The sequence below is a fragment of the Argiope bruennichi genome, chromosome 5 (assembly GCF_947563725.1).
Source record: "Argiope bruennichi chromosome 5, qqArgBrue1.1, whole genome shotgun sequence".
NCBI lineage: Eukaryota > Metazoa > Arthropoda > Arachnida > Araneae > Araneidae > Argiope > Argiope bruennichi.
The window spans coordinates 50,071,478-50,089,168 of record NC_079155.1 but is presented as its reverse complement, the minus strand read 5'-3'; the positions used below and the strand labels follow the sequence as shown (position 1 = coordinate 50,089,168).

Sequence of the window (17,691 nt, the reverse complement as noted above, 5' to 3'; positions counted from 1 at the left end):
TTCATCATTATGGGCATAAAAAATTTTCCCTTTATTATTTTCTTTTAATATTCAGATATGATAGAGGCTTGAAGCAAACCAACAAAAAACCTCCATAAATAATGAATTATGCCGAAAAAAACATTAAAAAGTAAAATAAGTATCATTAATTGAACAATAAAATAAATAAATCCAAACAAAAAGTGCTTAGTATTAAAAATGGTGTAGAATTATTACATAAATGAGAATTAATCAATCTCAAACATGATAAAATTGGATTCCCAGAATGATGAAACCATTGCTTATGTGGAAATGTGTCTTTCTAGACAGACACAATATTACTACACAATGTTATTATCAACTTCTTTTTTTTTTTCCTTTTTTTTAAATGTAAGTATACATCTATCTTCCCTATATTAATCCAAAAATGTATAAGTAATAAATTAACAATTTGAACTTTTCAGTTGATAATTACAATAATAATCATATTCTGCATAATTTAAGCATCTTTAAATGAAAGGCTTTTCATTTATAGAATTCTAGTAACCAAATAAAACTTAACATAAGAATAAATTAACACCATTAAAATAAAATGTATACATACAGGAAAGGAACTGAGTTTTTTGTAAAACTTAAAACCCTCTACAAAGTAAGGGGGAAAAATCACTTAGTCACATAATGCACACTTAATTAAGTTAATTTGAGTTTTAGATAAATAATTTATTTCAAACACACATTAAAGTTTAATTGTTTTTACAAATAGGAAATAGGAAACTTTGACATTAAAAAATAAATAAATACTGTTATATTTTTATACATACAAAAAATATCATTATTAAAAACAATTTTTTCCAAAAGTATATTTTTTTACTTTACCATGATTATTTAAAACTATTAACTTCCAACATTTGTTTATTATTATTACTATTAATTATTGGCACAATCATTCTATATAAATTTTGTCATTATCTTGGTTTTTTTTGGTAGTATACTTTTGAAAAATAATTGCTCATTTATATGCACATGTAATTACACTAAAAAGATTTAATTAAAATTAAATGTAACCATAATCCTTAGCAAATGAACTTGTAATCAAAGGTAATTAGTATGATAATAAAATAATTAGTAATTTAATTAAATAACATATACATACAGATAATTTCAGTATATTAAGTATGTGAGAAAAAATTATGCAAACATATGCATACATACTTCTATTCGTTCCCAAAAGCAATTTTTTAGGAAAGAATCCCAAATGGAAAAGTGATGGTTGAGCAAGTCAAAACAAATTTTGTCCCAATGCATCACCTAAATTAAAGGTAGATTCATCAGTGATATATAGAATAATTTTCAATTTATTTCGAATGAATTTCAGGCACAGAATGATTATAAAACAATTTTGCTAATAATATTTACAGCAACTAAGCAATCCATCAACACACATGAAATCTGGTTTAAATTTATTTCAAGACATGCATTTCAGAATAAATTTTTTTAAAAAATGTAAAAATTGATCTCTTAAAGTTATAGTTATAATGACAAAATTTTGGAAATAGCCAATTTTAAGCAATGATAAATATTAACACTATAAAAAAAAAACATGAATGTCATTAGAGTATGGAAAATGCTGGAGCATAACATACTCAAGGTAAAATGGAAAAACATCTATTAAGAATAGAACAAGAAAGCACAGCATTTAGTATAACTCCTGAAATTAGAAAAACAGTTGTCACATGGTGCTGCCATGTGACAGTCACAAAAGAACAGACGTCGTTTCAATCTATTTTAATATATTAACATGGAACAAATCTGAAAAAATTATTTAATATGAAAATAAACAGATTTCTTTTGTTTTAATATGTGCTTCACTAGAGTCAAACATTCTTTGTATTTAAAGTTTCATTATGTGAAATAACAGGCATGCACAATGCTTGTGAAACAAATTTCTGATACTCTTCCCTTCCTTCTCCATTTATATATTTTCTATTGTCAGTGTCTTGTACTGTTGTTTTTCACTATACAGATAGCATAGCATAAATATGGGCATTACTGCTTGAAATTTAAGCATTGTAAATATAGCAATGAGATAGGTTTTGGTCCTTTAGTTCATTCTCAAGAGCATATATTAAAATTTTTATATCTAGAGTAATTTGTATTTACTGACATGACAGCTGTAACTACTTAGAAGTGGTATGTTATTATTATGATATATTTATTATTGAAAAATATAAAACATGCTTGAAATAATTAACTAATACAATAAAGGCATAAATAGATACTTTTCAATCAGTTGAGAGTAACCAAATGTGGGCAAAATTAATTACTCTTAAATTAATACTTAACTAAATACAGAAATTTAATACTGCAGTTTTCACACAAATTTAGAGAGTATGCTTGTTACCATATATTTAGTACAACTTGCAGATCAATCAAACAGAAAAGTGATAATTTCTGCCAGTACCAATGCTTGGCTATAAATGCTGTCAAACTAAAATACTTATAAATATAATTATTTAATAATTAAGGATGTAACTTACCAAAAGGGGAAAAAAAGAATAAAAAAAAAAAAGAAGAGGAAATCCAAAACATGATACAAAGCAACACATAATGGAGAAAACAAACAAAAAGTATGAATTAAATAGTATATGCACAGAAAACATCCAATTGGTTTTTATATTCATTTCAAAATATTTATAGAAGTAAGAAATCAATAGAATATGATCTCCCCAAGCTACTTTAAGAAGTATATTATCCAGAATAAATTTAAATGAATGCAGGGCAACAAACATAAAAGTGAAGTCAGTACTTTATTTTAAATATACCATACTAGCATATTTTAACAAATATTTCTTTAATGGTCAATGGAACTTTCTGGCATGTCTCAGACACATTATTGGCATTTTTTTTTTTTCACAAATCTTTCGTTGACATGACTAAATAGGCCTTTCATCGCTTGCTTTTGAACATCAGTCATGTTAATGCAACAAGCAGCTTCATATTATATGCAAGATTCAAATGTGGGAAAATTTTTTGAGACATGGGACCTCATTTTTTAAAATGAATATTTCTCTTCAATTTGGCAGTCCCCCCCCCCCAACTACTGCACTGTAGTTCCTTGCTGCTAAATTCATATTTTCACTGAGATTTTTTGCCCACTTTATCTTGTCACATAGTTCTTTATATACAATAGAGCAACAATTTTCTTAATTCAGGAAAAGATTAGAAATCCAAAAAGTGGAAAATTGCAAATCTGTATAAGAATCACATTCTTGGATAATGTAAAAAAAGGTATTCAAAATAATTAACACAATATTATGAAAAATTTAATACAATTTAGTAAGAGCATAAACATACAGAATAATTCAAAATAATACAATGATCATACTGATTACAATGTATGATCATAAGTTCCTTGTACATAACAATGGAAAGAAAAAAAATTCAATACTATGGTAAGAAGCTCAAAATCTTTGTTTGTATACATAATAATTGATGAGATAGATAACTTATGGTAGTCTTTTTCAAACCAGATACTGCAGAACACATTTGCACCCATTGATATATATTTGACACCACAACCATGTAGTTTAACATAATTTAAATTTTCTGAAATTGTTATTTATGTCATCCTTTTGTAGTTTAACATAATTTAAATTTTCTGAAATTGTTATTTATGTCATCCTTTTGCTGGAATATATTGTAAGCTGTTTTAATACCTCCTTTGTGTCCATATGATAGTGAAATGGCTTACCATTTGGATGTTGTCTATGTGAACAAAGATTACCACAAATGAGCAATTATTATATATGCAAACAAAACTTTTAACCTTCCTTCGGTCTATGCTCAATTTATTTATTTCTATCATTATTTATAAGGAAATTATATAGCACATTGTCAACAATACATTACTATGAATTACTCTAGTATTAACAAATTGTTAAAGAAATATAAACAAAGACAGAAGATTACCTCACAAAGCTTGTCATATACAGCTTCTCTAACAAGAGCTAGACTCTGCACAGAATTTACATAGTTCAGAAGATTCCTGATTTCTGGTTGAAGCATTTCCTGAATTCTGAATAAACAAACCATATAACATTTAATCGTTCAAACATCAATCATTTTTATTAACGTTATTGAAAAAAATTTCAATGCCATTAATTCATATAATTTCTACAACAATTTAATTAGTGTATCTTTCTATAAATTTAAGAATGAAAAAGGAAATATTACTCACTCATTTAGCCAATCTTTGCATTTAGTTTGTAAGAATTCAACACTGCATGGTTCTAAAGGTACTGTGAGATTAGGTCGGTAGTCTAGAATAAATTATTCAGCAATTAAGTAGCAGTCCTTATAAAAATTTTGAAGTCATTCAAGCTTAATTTGAAATATTCAATTATTTTCATACTATTTGTGCAAAAATGGCATGCAATATGTTAAACATGAAATAAAATAAATACAAAAAAAAATAAAATACAAATACTATTGGGGAAGGAGAAAAAAAAAAATACAGTACCATAATTCATACAAACATTTTTAAAAAAGATATTGGTGGGTGAAAAAATTTTGTACATGAAGTTAGTAGTAATGAATATTTACATTAAGTTAATATTATTACACTAAAGTCCAATTTACAAAATAAAAATAAAATTATGTTATCAATTGCAAACCATTGCAGTAGTGAATGAAAATGAAGCTAGTTTTGTCAAATGCAGTTTCAGATGTAGATCAGAAATTTGGAAGGTGGGCAATCACAAACCCACAGGGTACAGGATTTTCTGTTTTGCACTTGGAATCATGATTAAATTGACAATTCTAGGAGACTGATAACATATTAAGAAGTATTGCACAAGATCTTTGTGAACTATAACTGGCAAGAAAGCAAAATAAACATAAAATATTTTCTTCACAGTTATGACTATTCTAAAAATATTATCTTCACAACCTGCAGCAGCTACTTGACCATTATCAGATTAAAACATGCATTAAATAACATGCAGATAAAACATGCATTAAAAATTTTATTAAGTTAGTCAATTTGTAAAGATACCCATAATTAGTCTTCCTATTGTCTTTTCACCATCAAAGTTGTTTGAAAAGAATGGAAAACAACCATTTAAAAGTAAGATAGATAAAAAAAATGAAGTCTTCATGCACATCACCATAAAACAATACATTTTAAAATGTTACATAAATATGTGTTAATGCTGTTAACTTCAAAAAAAAAAAAATTCGTTGAGGATTTAATAATTTTTTTTTTCCTTCATTATATTGCAATTTTTTTTATTTCTTGCCTTTTTACAAAAATGTAATACAAACTGTCCTTTTTTTTAAGTGAATCAAATACTTTTGTTCAGTTTGCAGTAATCCTCTACTTTCTTATTGGATTTAAATTTGAAATGTTGACTTCTCTACTAGCAATTTTATCATTTATTTTTAAAACACATTGAAAGCCAGTTCTTCATTACACGAGACACTGCATTGCTCAGTGTCATTATTGCTATCAATTTTCAAATCTTATAGCATCAAAAACTCTTAAAATTACACATGCCATTTGATCATTTTTTGACATTGTTTCATAACATTTTTTTAAAAATGAATAAATTTTCTGTTCATTTTTAATATTTATTTTCATTTATAAACTAGGCATTTATATTATTAAAACTGAAAATATATGAAACTAGAGGGGACAACAAGAAGCTGCATAACTCAGGGCATAATGTATATACAAATATGCATATAATGTAGTGAATATAAGCAAGAGTGAAAGTATAATCAAGCTTGCTAAATGTTAGAAAATTGGAATAATACCTGTGATTGATGTTGGTAAAAATTTGAAGGTTGCACTAGATTTTAAGTCTAATAATGATACAGGACCTTAAAATAAAAATAATAAATAAATAAAAAATTCTTCACTTATTTTGATTAAAAAAGAATATAATCTAAAAGATATATTATATATATATATATACTTAAAATTATCTTCTTTTATGCATTTATGCTTCATATAAACATATTATTTCCTATATTTAATGCATAATTTATATGGATAAACACAATCAACTCATATTTAAAAGAATCAATATCATTGCTAAAATCACAAGTTCTAATTTTAACAAAAGAATATGATTTGTAATATACATTATTAAATTTTAAAACAAATAAAGAAAACAATTTATATACATATATATTCATATACATACAATCAAAATTAGACATCATAATTTCTGTGCTTCATAAAGTGTCAAGTCTCTTAAATATTTTGAATATTTTCCTATATATCATACATGAAATAAAAGTTGCAACTTGTCATAAAAAGGTTTATGACAAGTCGTTATATATTAATTACTACATGTAATAAAAATTGCTGAGTTGGATTTTTAAAATATTGCATAACAAGTAGAAGAAATTTAGTCAAGACTGTTTTAAGCGTTTTACACCAGTATACTATAAAATTGCTCTAATTTATTCAATGCTTATCGATTATCATAGAACAAGTTTATATTGGAAAAAAAAAAATAATAAACAATTGAAACTCAAAAGAAGCATTTAATGAGTTCAAGCATTAAGTTCAATGTTTTGAAAAAATTGAAGTAGCAAAAAAATGGGCATAAGAAGAAAAGATAAAAAAAAATAATAATTAAAGGTGAATATCAAATAATTTACGACATGAAATTTAAAAATATCTATAAATCCATTTTCTGAGTAAGCAGTATCAGACACTGAAAGAAAGAAAATGATATAGCATGGAATGATGTTGCATTATTGGGTCCATTTGCAAAAAACAGAGCAATAATATTTGCACAGTCTTTTATTTCAAATTTACATCCACTTGAATTATAAATAGTTGTGACAATAAGAAACTTCAATTTCTTAACTTTAAATAAATAAATTAAAAAATAGCAATATTTTTAACTAATTTTTTTTTCTGTTTTTAAATAAAAGTAAAAATTAAATGAGTAAAAATTACCTGGATGATCTTTACTAATTAATTTTAAAATTTCTTGATGTAGAACATTCGTTTTATAATCTAGAGAGAAATAATTAATATGGAGTTAAAACAACATACATACAATTTTAGAGCAAGAAATTGAAATAGTTTTTTACAATAAAAGCAGTAATAGTACTAAACAATATACATTACATTTTCTACAAATAAAAAAAATTAATAAGTTAGGCTTCTATGATATAAAAAAGATGAAAGTAATCAAAATATTTAGCCAAAGGTCATTTAAAACATACCATTCACTGAAATTTATAAACATATCACTCAATGCTTACAATACAATATAGCAAAGCAAAAATTATTGCAAGAGGAATGTAAAAAGAAGCATCCATTATTAAGTACATGGGGAAATGTAACACAGAAGGAAAATATTTGATTGAGAACTATATAATACTTAGAGAAACTTTTTATAAATAATTTTTAAAATATTGATAAAAATAAATTCTTAAATATGTTTTTAAATCAGAAAACAAAATTTATTTCCCCTAATTTAACACTAAAAATGTAGAATAATTTTTTAATAATCAAAACAGAAATAACTTTAATTTTACTGTGATTAAAAAAAAACTTCTCATTTTTCTTCAGCATAACAAAAATACATTTGTGTAACAGCACTTATTATTTAAAAAAAAAATGCTTATTGAAATAATCATAATAAAAGCCTATTTTGAATAGAAAGCATCACTGATTTTAAACCTGACTATTTATAATAAACAAAACATTACTAATAAAAATTCTGAATAAAAAAGTAACAAAGTTTGGATACAAAGATTACAATCATAATTCAGTATATTCATCTTTAAAGTTTTTTTTTGGGGGGGGGGATTGCTTTTATTTGGAATAATAAAGGGAAAAGAATTTCAAAAAATTAAATCAAGATCAATGATTATCACAATTTGATAATTTGGAAAAACATATGGTTCTTTAATTTATTTGAATTAATGCATTACAGAAAAATCTAGTTACATACAAATAAAACACTTCTAATAGGATTTATAAATTAGAAATAATTATTTTACCACTATCTGCTTCAATTTTATCATCAGAGTAAAGTAAGACATGAATAATTTTCAAAGTTAGTTGAACAACACCCACAAATTCACATATCTGAGATTTTGCTGAAAAAGAAAATAATAATAATAAGTTACAAATATTTAAGCTAAAGAGTTTAACACAAAAGATGAGCAAATTTTGTTTTTGATTCAAAACACGAAAAAACATCTTTAAAAGAAATTGAAAATAATAATAAGCATTGCATGTTTCATTTCCAAACAAAATCTATATTAACTGAATATATAAGCTCAGTATTGGGCAGTAGATCTAAAGAGGTTAGAGGATTAATCGACATTTAAAATTTTTTTTAATACAATTAATATTCTCAAATTTTGATGTATGTGTTACTGAATCTTCAAATAGACGATAAGCTACTATTAATTAATTAATTCTTTTTAAAAAAATCTTTATCTATAGTAAGAAATAAAATATGAAATTACATACATTAAAGTAAAGGAAGATTTAGATTTATACAAAAATAATTGAAAGTAAATGATTTTAAGAGATTTTGTGGAAATTTCCAAATTTATAACAAAAAAATATTCTTTTTGTTAAAATAATATATTTTTATATATTTTTGGTAAATTTTACAAAGGTACACAAAAACTTTTTTAAAGGAAAATATAAGCTCAATAATACTGGATACATACCGGACTTTTCAGGGCGAAATATGGACTTCAGTACATCCTAAAATGAAAATAATAAGAATAATAAGGAATTTTAAAAATTAAAACAAATATGAAATTTATACCTTAATAAAATACAATGAAAATGTGTTTCTTACTTTCCGAACATCTAAAATTTCTAAAAAGATTTGCTGCAATGAGGTATTTGATAATAAGCATCTGCAACAAAGTGGGCCAGCAACATCCTGTAATAGTTTAAAATTACTAATTTACTAAAAGTGAAATTTTCAACTGCTGTGATTTCAAGATTTTATTATATTCAACTAACATTAAAATTAGCATAACTAAAAAACATCTAAAAGACTCACTTCTGGTTCACTTTCTTGAGATTTTAAAACAGTTTGGCAATTCTGAAAATGATTAAAAACAATGTTGTAAGTATTTAGAGACAAATTAAGTCCCCCCTCCAGGAAATATAACTGTTTAAAACAAAATGCATTTTTGAGAGGAAAAATAGTCCCTAAAAATTTAATTGGTTTCCAATTGATTTTCTCAAAGATGAATTAAATAATTTTACATCTAAAGTCTTTTAGAAAGTTACATCAGAAATTTTAATCAATGATTTTGTACAAATAATACAGGTACTTAATTTTGTACAAAATACAGGTAATAAAACTGCATCTTCAAATATGTGACTACGTCATTGCAAACAATTTAATTATACAACATAAGTTGTTTCAAATATTGTACTATTTTGGCTGTTTCACCAATTACCAGCTATATCCCATTTTTTTTAATACTCGTAATGTCATATTCAATACATACTAATAAAAATTTGAAAAATTATTATTTTTTAAAATAAATAAATTTATACTAATTTATTACATACAACATTTCAGAAAACCATCGCAAATTACATAACTAATCTTTTAGTACATTATTCTATAACATGCTGTCATATTCCAAGGATGTTTGAAGGTAGAACCATGATCTGATGGATGCGTCTTAGCCCACAAATTGATTGGTTGTAGCTTAGAGCCTAACCAAACACTATTTTATTTTTTTGTATAATTTGTTTTTTAAATTGGTTCCTTAGCACAATTCACATTTAATTTCCCATATATGCAAATTTATGTAATTCATTGCAACTTTCTAATAGGTTTATTTAATCAGAATATTTCATTGTTAAGTTACATATAAGAAACTGTTGTCAAACAGATGGAAGTTCATTTATTTGAATGCTTGTTAATCTCGTTTAGCGAATAAATGCTTCTTTCTCTAATCTCAACTTAATTTTGCATTATTCTACATGGCAATATAAAAGGAAAATCTTTGACATGAATTTCAAGAAAATGTAAAAATTAGGAGATCCTTTTTAACTGATTTAGTATTTGTAATTTAAAAATAATTTCAAGTCAAATCAACATTTGACATGTTGGAACATCATGCAGTTGTTTGAATTTGTTATCATTTTTTTCATAATACTAATATTCTTAATTTACCGTCATGTAGGAATATATAATATTAATAATGTAAAAAAAAAAAAAATCATAAAATATACATCTTTCAAATGCCTGAAAAATTAAATGTGCTTCAAATAAGGGAAAAAATCAAACAAATGTACAGTTAAATGGTTAGCACTTGTTTATTTTTCACTTCTAAATTTTAATTTATTTTATAATACAGATTCAGTTTAAATAATTTTTCAAAAATTAAGTTACTAACTTGTAATAATACATGTTTAAAATGACTAATGGATGTCCACTGTCTGTTGATGATGGGAAAAGATGTGGAAACATTTTGTTCACGATATACAGGATCCAACAGAAGCATTGAATGAGTATGCCTTGCCAGCAAGTACAACGAAAGAGCACACACAGAATCTTTGTCCTCAATAAAAGACCAAATCTGAAGAAAAAGGATAAAAAATTAATTCTAATGTAATTTTCTACAAAATTAAAAAAATGCAATGAAGTATGCAATGAAGTAATTTTAAAATTAGCTTAAAAACTTACTTTAGTTGGACAATCCATCAATATTTTGATTTGGGACGCAACTGTATACAACAATTCATTTCTTTTCTTCCTATTAGGAAAAGAGAAAATCAATTAATAAACTTTTAAAAATGTATCATAAATAAATAAAATATAAGAGAAAACATTACACAAAACTACATAGTTGTCCTTTTATATTACACATATTGTATTTTTTAATTTAAAACAAAACTATCATATTGCAGATGGCAGTAATCTTTCAATACAAAAATGCAATTTTCTAAACAATAAATGACAGAAAAATGTCTTCCATATTTAAGCAAAGCAAAGAGCTGTTTTACACATTTTAGAAGAAAATAATTACTCTAATTACAAAAAAAGTGAATGACAGTGAGAACTCAATAAAACAAACAAACAAACAAAACATACAAAGCACTATCTGCTTATATGATACTCAAAAAATTTGAATTCTTATAAATAAAGATTCTATTAAAGAATTTAAATACTTATATATTTCAAAACAGTTTGTTAGACAGACTATGAAAGAAAAATGCAAAATGAAATATTTATAGCTATAATTAAAATGATTTGATCTTCATTAAGACAGCAAAATATGTCCCAAAATCTACTGAAAACATATTCTTATTAAAAAATTAATTAATTAAAAACAATTAAATGTTAGCCTTGAAAAGATGCTTATTTGAATATTAAGATAATATTAAAATAATTTTTGTACTGAAAACTTGTTTAGAAGTTATGGAGGAAAAATTTTCGAATTTCAAAGTCACTCCAAGGTACATATTTCTATGCACTAAATTTGGTATATTTATTTAAAACAATTTAACTTGTAGAATGTCAATACATACACACACTTATTCTAAGATAATTTATTTAATGCAATGATTATTTTTTGCTTCTTTGAATATCTTAAATAAACTGTAAATGAAATAATAATAATAATTAAAAAAAACAAAAAAAAAACAGGAAAGTTAAAAATTCAGACTGAAAGGAAACTAAGGCATAGTGGATATTATTTTTGTAAAGCAACAAACAGTGCAATATAGTTGTTTCCTGAATGACAACACAGAAACAGAGTTAAATCAATGAAATTTCTGTTTTAAAGCAAAAATTTTATTGATTTAACTCTTAAATCTTTAAGTTATTCTAAAATAAATTATTTTAACTAAATTTTCAAAATAAATAAATCACATATATACGTACTTCATTGCAACTTCCTCTTGAATTGCACTAAGTATACCATTTTGTAAACTGCTATTTTGTAAATGAATACTACTATCTTCAATAGATTTTACACAATATGTCACCTAAAGAAATAAAAGATCAAAATGATATATAGAGAACAAAAATAAACTTAATTTTTAAAAATATTTCATTTATTTTCAGAATCAACAGAGAAGAATTTTATACTTACAAAAAATGATAATATACAAAAAGAAATATAAATATGTCCAATTTAAAAACTTCATGAAAATCTCCCAAAAACTGAACAAAAAAAAATCTTAACAATATTTTTCATTTAAAGTTTAAATAAAGTAATAAAATTTAAATTAACCTTAATAATAACTGAATTAAAGTGGGAACAATAGAATTCAGATGGCTGAAAGGAAACACTGTAATAACATGTCAATTATTAAAAGAAAAATTCATAATAACAAATGAATGCATTCATAGATAAAAACATAATTTTCACAATTTTTGTTGAAACCTTAATAATTTGACAATTGGCATTTATTTCACATTCAAACAGCAACTTACACTTTCTGCAATTTCTTTCATTTCAGTGATTGTATCAGCTGCTTCCATCAGGTCCCGATAACGCTCCCTAAAAGCATGATTAAAATTATAATATATTTCGTAAAGCAAAATATATTACAGGAGAAATGTACTATTAAGTAAAACCTTACCCAACCATCTGTCGAAGTTCTTCTTTTTTGCGCTCAATGTCATTTCTGCAAGAAATATTTAGATATTTTTAAAAAAAGCTATAAATAAAAAATTCCAATTTTTCAGTCATAATAAAGTTCAAATGGGAAATAAATAATGGTAAGGAATACAATACCCAAGTAATTTAACAGGTTTAATTAATTGTAATTATTTATTTTATATCAGCAGTTTAAAAAAAACATGGAGATGCATGCATTTTCTAAAATACCAAGACAACTGAACTGATTAGGTTACAATGAAGTTTTCCAAAACAAGAGACTGAAGTTTGAATTGCTAGACATTTATTTCATTATTTTGATCACTATTTTCTAAAATTTTCTAAATAACTATTCTTCTCTTTACAAGTCAGTAGTGAAATTAATTCTGTGCAACTATATTGTATTAATAAAAGAACAAAATAAAATGATTTGATATTTTTTGAAGATAAAGGAAAATTAATTTTTTTCTACTTTGCTTAAATAAATTCTCTAATTAAATATTTGAAGTAAAAACTGTATAAAAAAATTGCTATTAATATTATAATTAGGTCCATGAGAAAATTATTATTAAAAGAAAATTTGTAAAATACAATGCAAAAACAATAATGCTTCAAATTCATATTTTTTAAAAAAATCATTAGATTCTTTTTCTTAATTAAACAAACACAATTATGAAAAAAAGAAAAGAAAAAAACCTAGTAATCAGTTATAAAAGTAATTGAAACCCATTTTAATCATTTGCTTTTCATCAAAAATTATATACATTATACAGTTATTTGAATTTCGTATATTTCAAACATAAAAGAAAATTAATGTAAGAATATACAAGAAATAAAAGTTATGAAAATATAAAATGATACAAGAATTTGGAAAGTCCATTCATTTTCTAACTCTAATACTATTAAGTAAGTTTCAAACAAATATTTTGAATTAAATACATGAACATCTTCCTATGTTTGCATTGAAAAGCAATAATTACATGATGAAAAGCAATAATTTACAAATTAACTACCCTTTCTTCTAATATAAAAATGAAAATTGATACTGAATACTTAATTTCATTAATTAATATAAAAAGAAAAAAAAAATACTGATAACACAGTAATTGCTTACTGAATGGTTAGCATGATGAATAAAACTGTTAATAAATAATTTTCCACATTCATAAAAATTTACTTAATATAAAAAAATGATGAAATAAGTACCTAAGCTTCTTTTCTATCTCCTGTATTTCCTTAATTGTGTGGTTTTCAAATAAAATATCAGTACCCATTGTCCTAATTTCTAAATAAAAAAAATACACATCAACAATTATTTTTAAAAAAATGTATTTTACAGAAAAATTATATATATAAAGCAAAAAACTCAAGTTTAGATTTGGTTTTATTGTTCATAATTTAAAACATCAAACTACTAAAAAGCCAAACTGATGATGAACACTCACAAAACCTGCTAGAATACATAAAGTTTATAATATAATGTACTTAATATGGCATAAAGTTGTCAATTGAGTAATAGACTTTGTACAAATAACTTTTTCTGCAAAAAAATGAAATATAAAATTTCTTTCCTTAATCTGAGAGTAAGTAAAGCTTAATTTGATTGACATCCTATCTTGGTTACTTAAGAATTACTTTGAGAAAGACTTCATAAATCTGATATATAGACAGATGATAAAAGCAAAAATAGAACTTCCTTTTCAAACTTTTATACCAAACCGATAGAAAGATTTTACCCAGTCAGATTTAATAAGTACATCAATGTAGAGAACATCACAGAAGATTCAATAAGTATGATTGATACCCAACACCACTAATGACTTATGGTACATAATAAATCATCAGTAGAATTGGATATCAAATCTGAAACCCTTCAATCTTAATGTCGAGATTATGTTATTAGATCAGTACCAACACAATTTGGTATTCAATTTTCCTTATTATTATTTTGAAAGTGTTAAATGTTTTCTGCTCTATCAAGAAAAGAAAATAACATACATAAGAAGAGCAAAGATGCAGTCGCATGCTTTATAAATCAATTTGCCCCTTCAGGACCAAGGTCTCATATAGGTGATGAGCTCTTTCCACTCTTATTGGTCCAACATCACATCTAAGCTAAGCACTCAGGTTAACTGTATAGAATCATCGTCTCATACATGCAACCTCAAAGCAGAATGATCAATTTGAATTTTTTAATGCTACTAGGTAGCAAGAAATAAAAAGCTCCTAGTTAGTCTACTGAAATAAAACATAACCTAAGATTAGCTTTTCAGTGAGAACTGTTGAGATTAGGATTTTTTTTTTTAAATTACAGTTTCGTTATGTACAGATTATTATTGCTTGATTTCAATTTTAAAACTTTCATATGGATAATATTTGTAATTTTATCTTCTTGAGCATAATTAAAATTTGAGTATTTTTATTGTTCAATTCATTTCTGTTAATGGTATATTCTTTATATTAATACATATTAAGTAGTGATATATTATACATATTGCTTATAAATTGGAGTAGTTACATTAAAATGTTGATTTTATATGAACTTTTGGTACTTGGGGATTATCTTGTCACCTGTCAATGCTCGCGAAAATGTGCCAATTCTTTTGCTATCTTTTGGTGAAAATGGTCTAGAGGATAATCCCAAAGTATTGAACTTTTTTAGTAAAATTATGCTTAACTATGAAAATTCATGGGAGCATGGCAATATTTCATTTTCAAGCACTCCCCTCGTGACAGGTTCTTCACACGCTGGTCATGAAGGGGTTAAACAATTAGCTTTTCTCTTTTTCAGTATAAGTTGAATTTTGCAAAGAAAATAATTCTACTTATTTGCTTTAACATCCAATTAACAATGATGTAATTCTGAAAACTAAATATTTTTAACACTTCAAATACTTTCTCTCACTCTCATATATTTTTTTAAATTTTCTATCCTGAATAAATTTTGAGATTTTAAATAAAAATTTTTAACATTCAGGATATTATAACTAGTATGTTTGATATAGAACTTAAGAAATTTATAAAAAGAACAATATATAAAAATACAAAAACAAAATATAAAGATACAAAGTTTTAGATTATTTATATATAATAGCATATTAAAATTTTATAAAATCGAGAATACTGTATAATTGCAAATTGTATGTTAGTAATCCAATTGCAGAGTAATAGTATAAATTGAGTGTACACAAAAAAATATGCAACGTGCCAATACATATAACTAAATAATTATGTATACAAGCTTAGTGCATTTAAAAATAAATATGAGTTTGAAAAATTCTAATTTTGAACACCTGTATTCGATATTTTGTGTATTAAATTTCTATATTTTAAATGAAACAAGAAATATAGTTTTCTTATATGTACATAAACATCTACAGCATCAGACACTTATGATGCAGCTGAGTCAGTACTGCCAACTTGACTGGTTATTGCTTTAAAAATTGAAAAATAATAACTTCACGGAACATACTTGTCTTATAATATAAGTCACTTGTACAGTATTACAATATGGTAAACATCTAAATTGAATAGATCAAATATTTAGCAAATAACAAATAAAAAATTATATGCAGTATAAATGTAGCATAATAATATAATATAGATATATTCATTAAAATAAAACTTATTTTAATAAAAATGCTATGTTCAGATATAAGCAGGAGGAATTAGACTTAAAATTGGATCAATAACAATACTTAACAAAAATGAAATCACTAGTTAATAATTCAGAATATAAGAATTATTTATAACAAGAATTAGTATTCTATCCACATACAATTTCTTGACATAAAGAATAGAAAAATTATTTTTTTATAAATTACTTAATATTTAATGAAAATGAAATAAATTTTTATATTTTCTCATACTAACTTCTTTTAATGATATTCTTAATTTTTGATTTTCTTTTTTTAATTAACAAAAAAAATAACAAGAAATGTGATTTTTGCAATGGTCTATATTTATGTTTAATATGACGATTTTTAATATAATTTTAACGTCAGATACCATAGATTACATTAGCAAATATGCTTACAATTTAGTCAAAACACTTAATTGTATGAAAATATTAGCAGGAAAATCAAGATAGAATAAATATACATATTACAAAATTGGACGCAGCTTTTAAATTTCTTTTGTGTCATTTACTTTAATTTTATTAATGGTTCAATAATTCTGAAAATTAACTACATCGTTTTAAAAAAGTCACGAAACTCACAATCACCATATTAACTTTTTATAAATAAATAAATAAACTTCATTCGAACATAATGTTTTTGAGCTATACCTTCAGAACCGGTATGTTCAATTCTGATCCTTTTTTTTTTCCTCATTATTTTTAAAAATGTTTAAACGTTCAGAATATTTAAGACATTTAGGAAGAAGCTGGTATATTTCTAATAAAAATGTTCTTACCGTACGATGAAAATTAACGAAAATCCAGATATGTAACTAATAATTAAATATTAATGAAAATTCAACAATACATAATTTCTAGAGATACATTTAAATAAGAAATTTTCTAAATTTAATAGAAATTTAAGACAAAAAAAAATCTTCTCTGTTAAAAAATGAATTTCATAAATATTGACAAAACAAAACCGATGTGTATATGGGAAGATGTTATCGAGAGAAATTGAACAGATTCTCTGAAAAATTTGGGAGAAATATAGATTCACTTTTCTCTGCCAATGAACGGCAAATATTCCGTATACCCTATTCCACCTGATATAATTTGCTTTCTCAATCAAGTGCTGCGGAGCATATATAATATCTTTTAATAACGTTCTCTCTGTTTGTTTTGAAACATCACCAGATAAAATAGCTAAGGTTACAGTAATTAAGTTTCAATTAGACCGAAAGTGGCAGAATAACAAGCGTGAAAGAACTACACATAATTTTACCAATTAAATTTATTATTAAGTGCAGCACCTGGAAAATTCCCATAGAATATTATATATGGTATTTAGTAGCTGACGAAGCACAATATTTTACAATTTCTTAACATTTTCTAAAGATTCTCTAGTCGAAAAGTGTCTAATATTGGCTTCATAATTTGAAAATAAGGGGTTTAATTTGAGACATAAT

At 24.5% G+C, this 17,691-nt stretch overlaps 1 protein-coding gene across 1 annotated transcript in view; it reads right to left on the bottom strand.

Moving 5' to 3' along the window:
* The window catches only part of LOC129968638 (conserved oligomeric Golgi complex subunit 1-like), a 29,253-nt gene extending 11,918 nt beyond the window's left edge, over positions 1 to 17,335 (bottom strand). The window contains exons 1-16 of the mRNA XM_056082734.1: positions 17,020 to 17,335; positions 13,810 to 13,888; positions 12,587 to 12,631; positions 12,438 to 12,504; positions 11,883 to 11,986; positions 10,683 to 10,752; positions 10,393 to 10,575; positions 9,036 to 9,077; positions 8,826 to 8,912; positions 8,692 to 8,728; positions 8,008 to 8,106; positions 6,953 to 7,012; positions 5,794 to 5,859; positions 4,217 to 4,298; positions 3,949 to 4,054; positions 1,192 to 1,287 (exon numbers count right to left, since the gene is read on the bottom strand). Of these exons, the coding sequence (XP_055938709.1) occupies positions 1,192 to 1,287; positions 3,949 to 4,054; positions 4,217 to 4,298; positions 5,794 to 5,859; positions 6,953 to 7,012; positions 8,008 to 8,106; positions 8,692 to 8,728; positions 8,826 to 8,912; positions 9,036 to 9,077; positions 10,393 to 10,575; positions 10,683 to 10,752; positions 11,883 to 11,986; positions 12,438 to 12,504; positions 12,587 to 12,631; positions 13,810 to 13,877 (1,212 nt within the window). The 5' untranslated portion in view covers positions 13,878 to 13,888; positions 17,020 to 17,335. The remainder of the gene's footprint in view (positions 1 to 1,191; positions 1,288 to 3,948; positions 4,055 to 4,216; positions 4,299 to 5,793; positions 5,860 to 6,952; positions 7,013 to 8,007; positions 8,107 to 8,691; positions 8,729 to 8,825; positions 8,913 to 9,035; positions 9,078 to 10,392; positions 10,576 to 10,682; positions 10,753 to 11,882; positions 11,987 to 12,437; positions 12,505 to 12,586; positions 12,632 to 13,809; positions 13,889 to 17,019) is intronic.
* Positions 17,336 to 17,691: the final 356 nt, after the last annotated feature.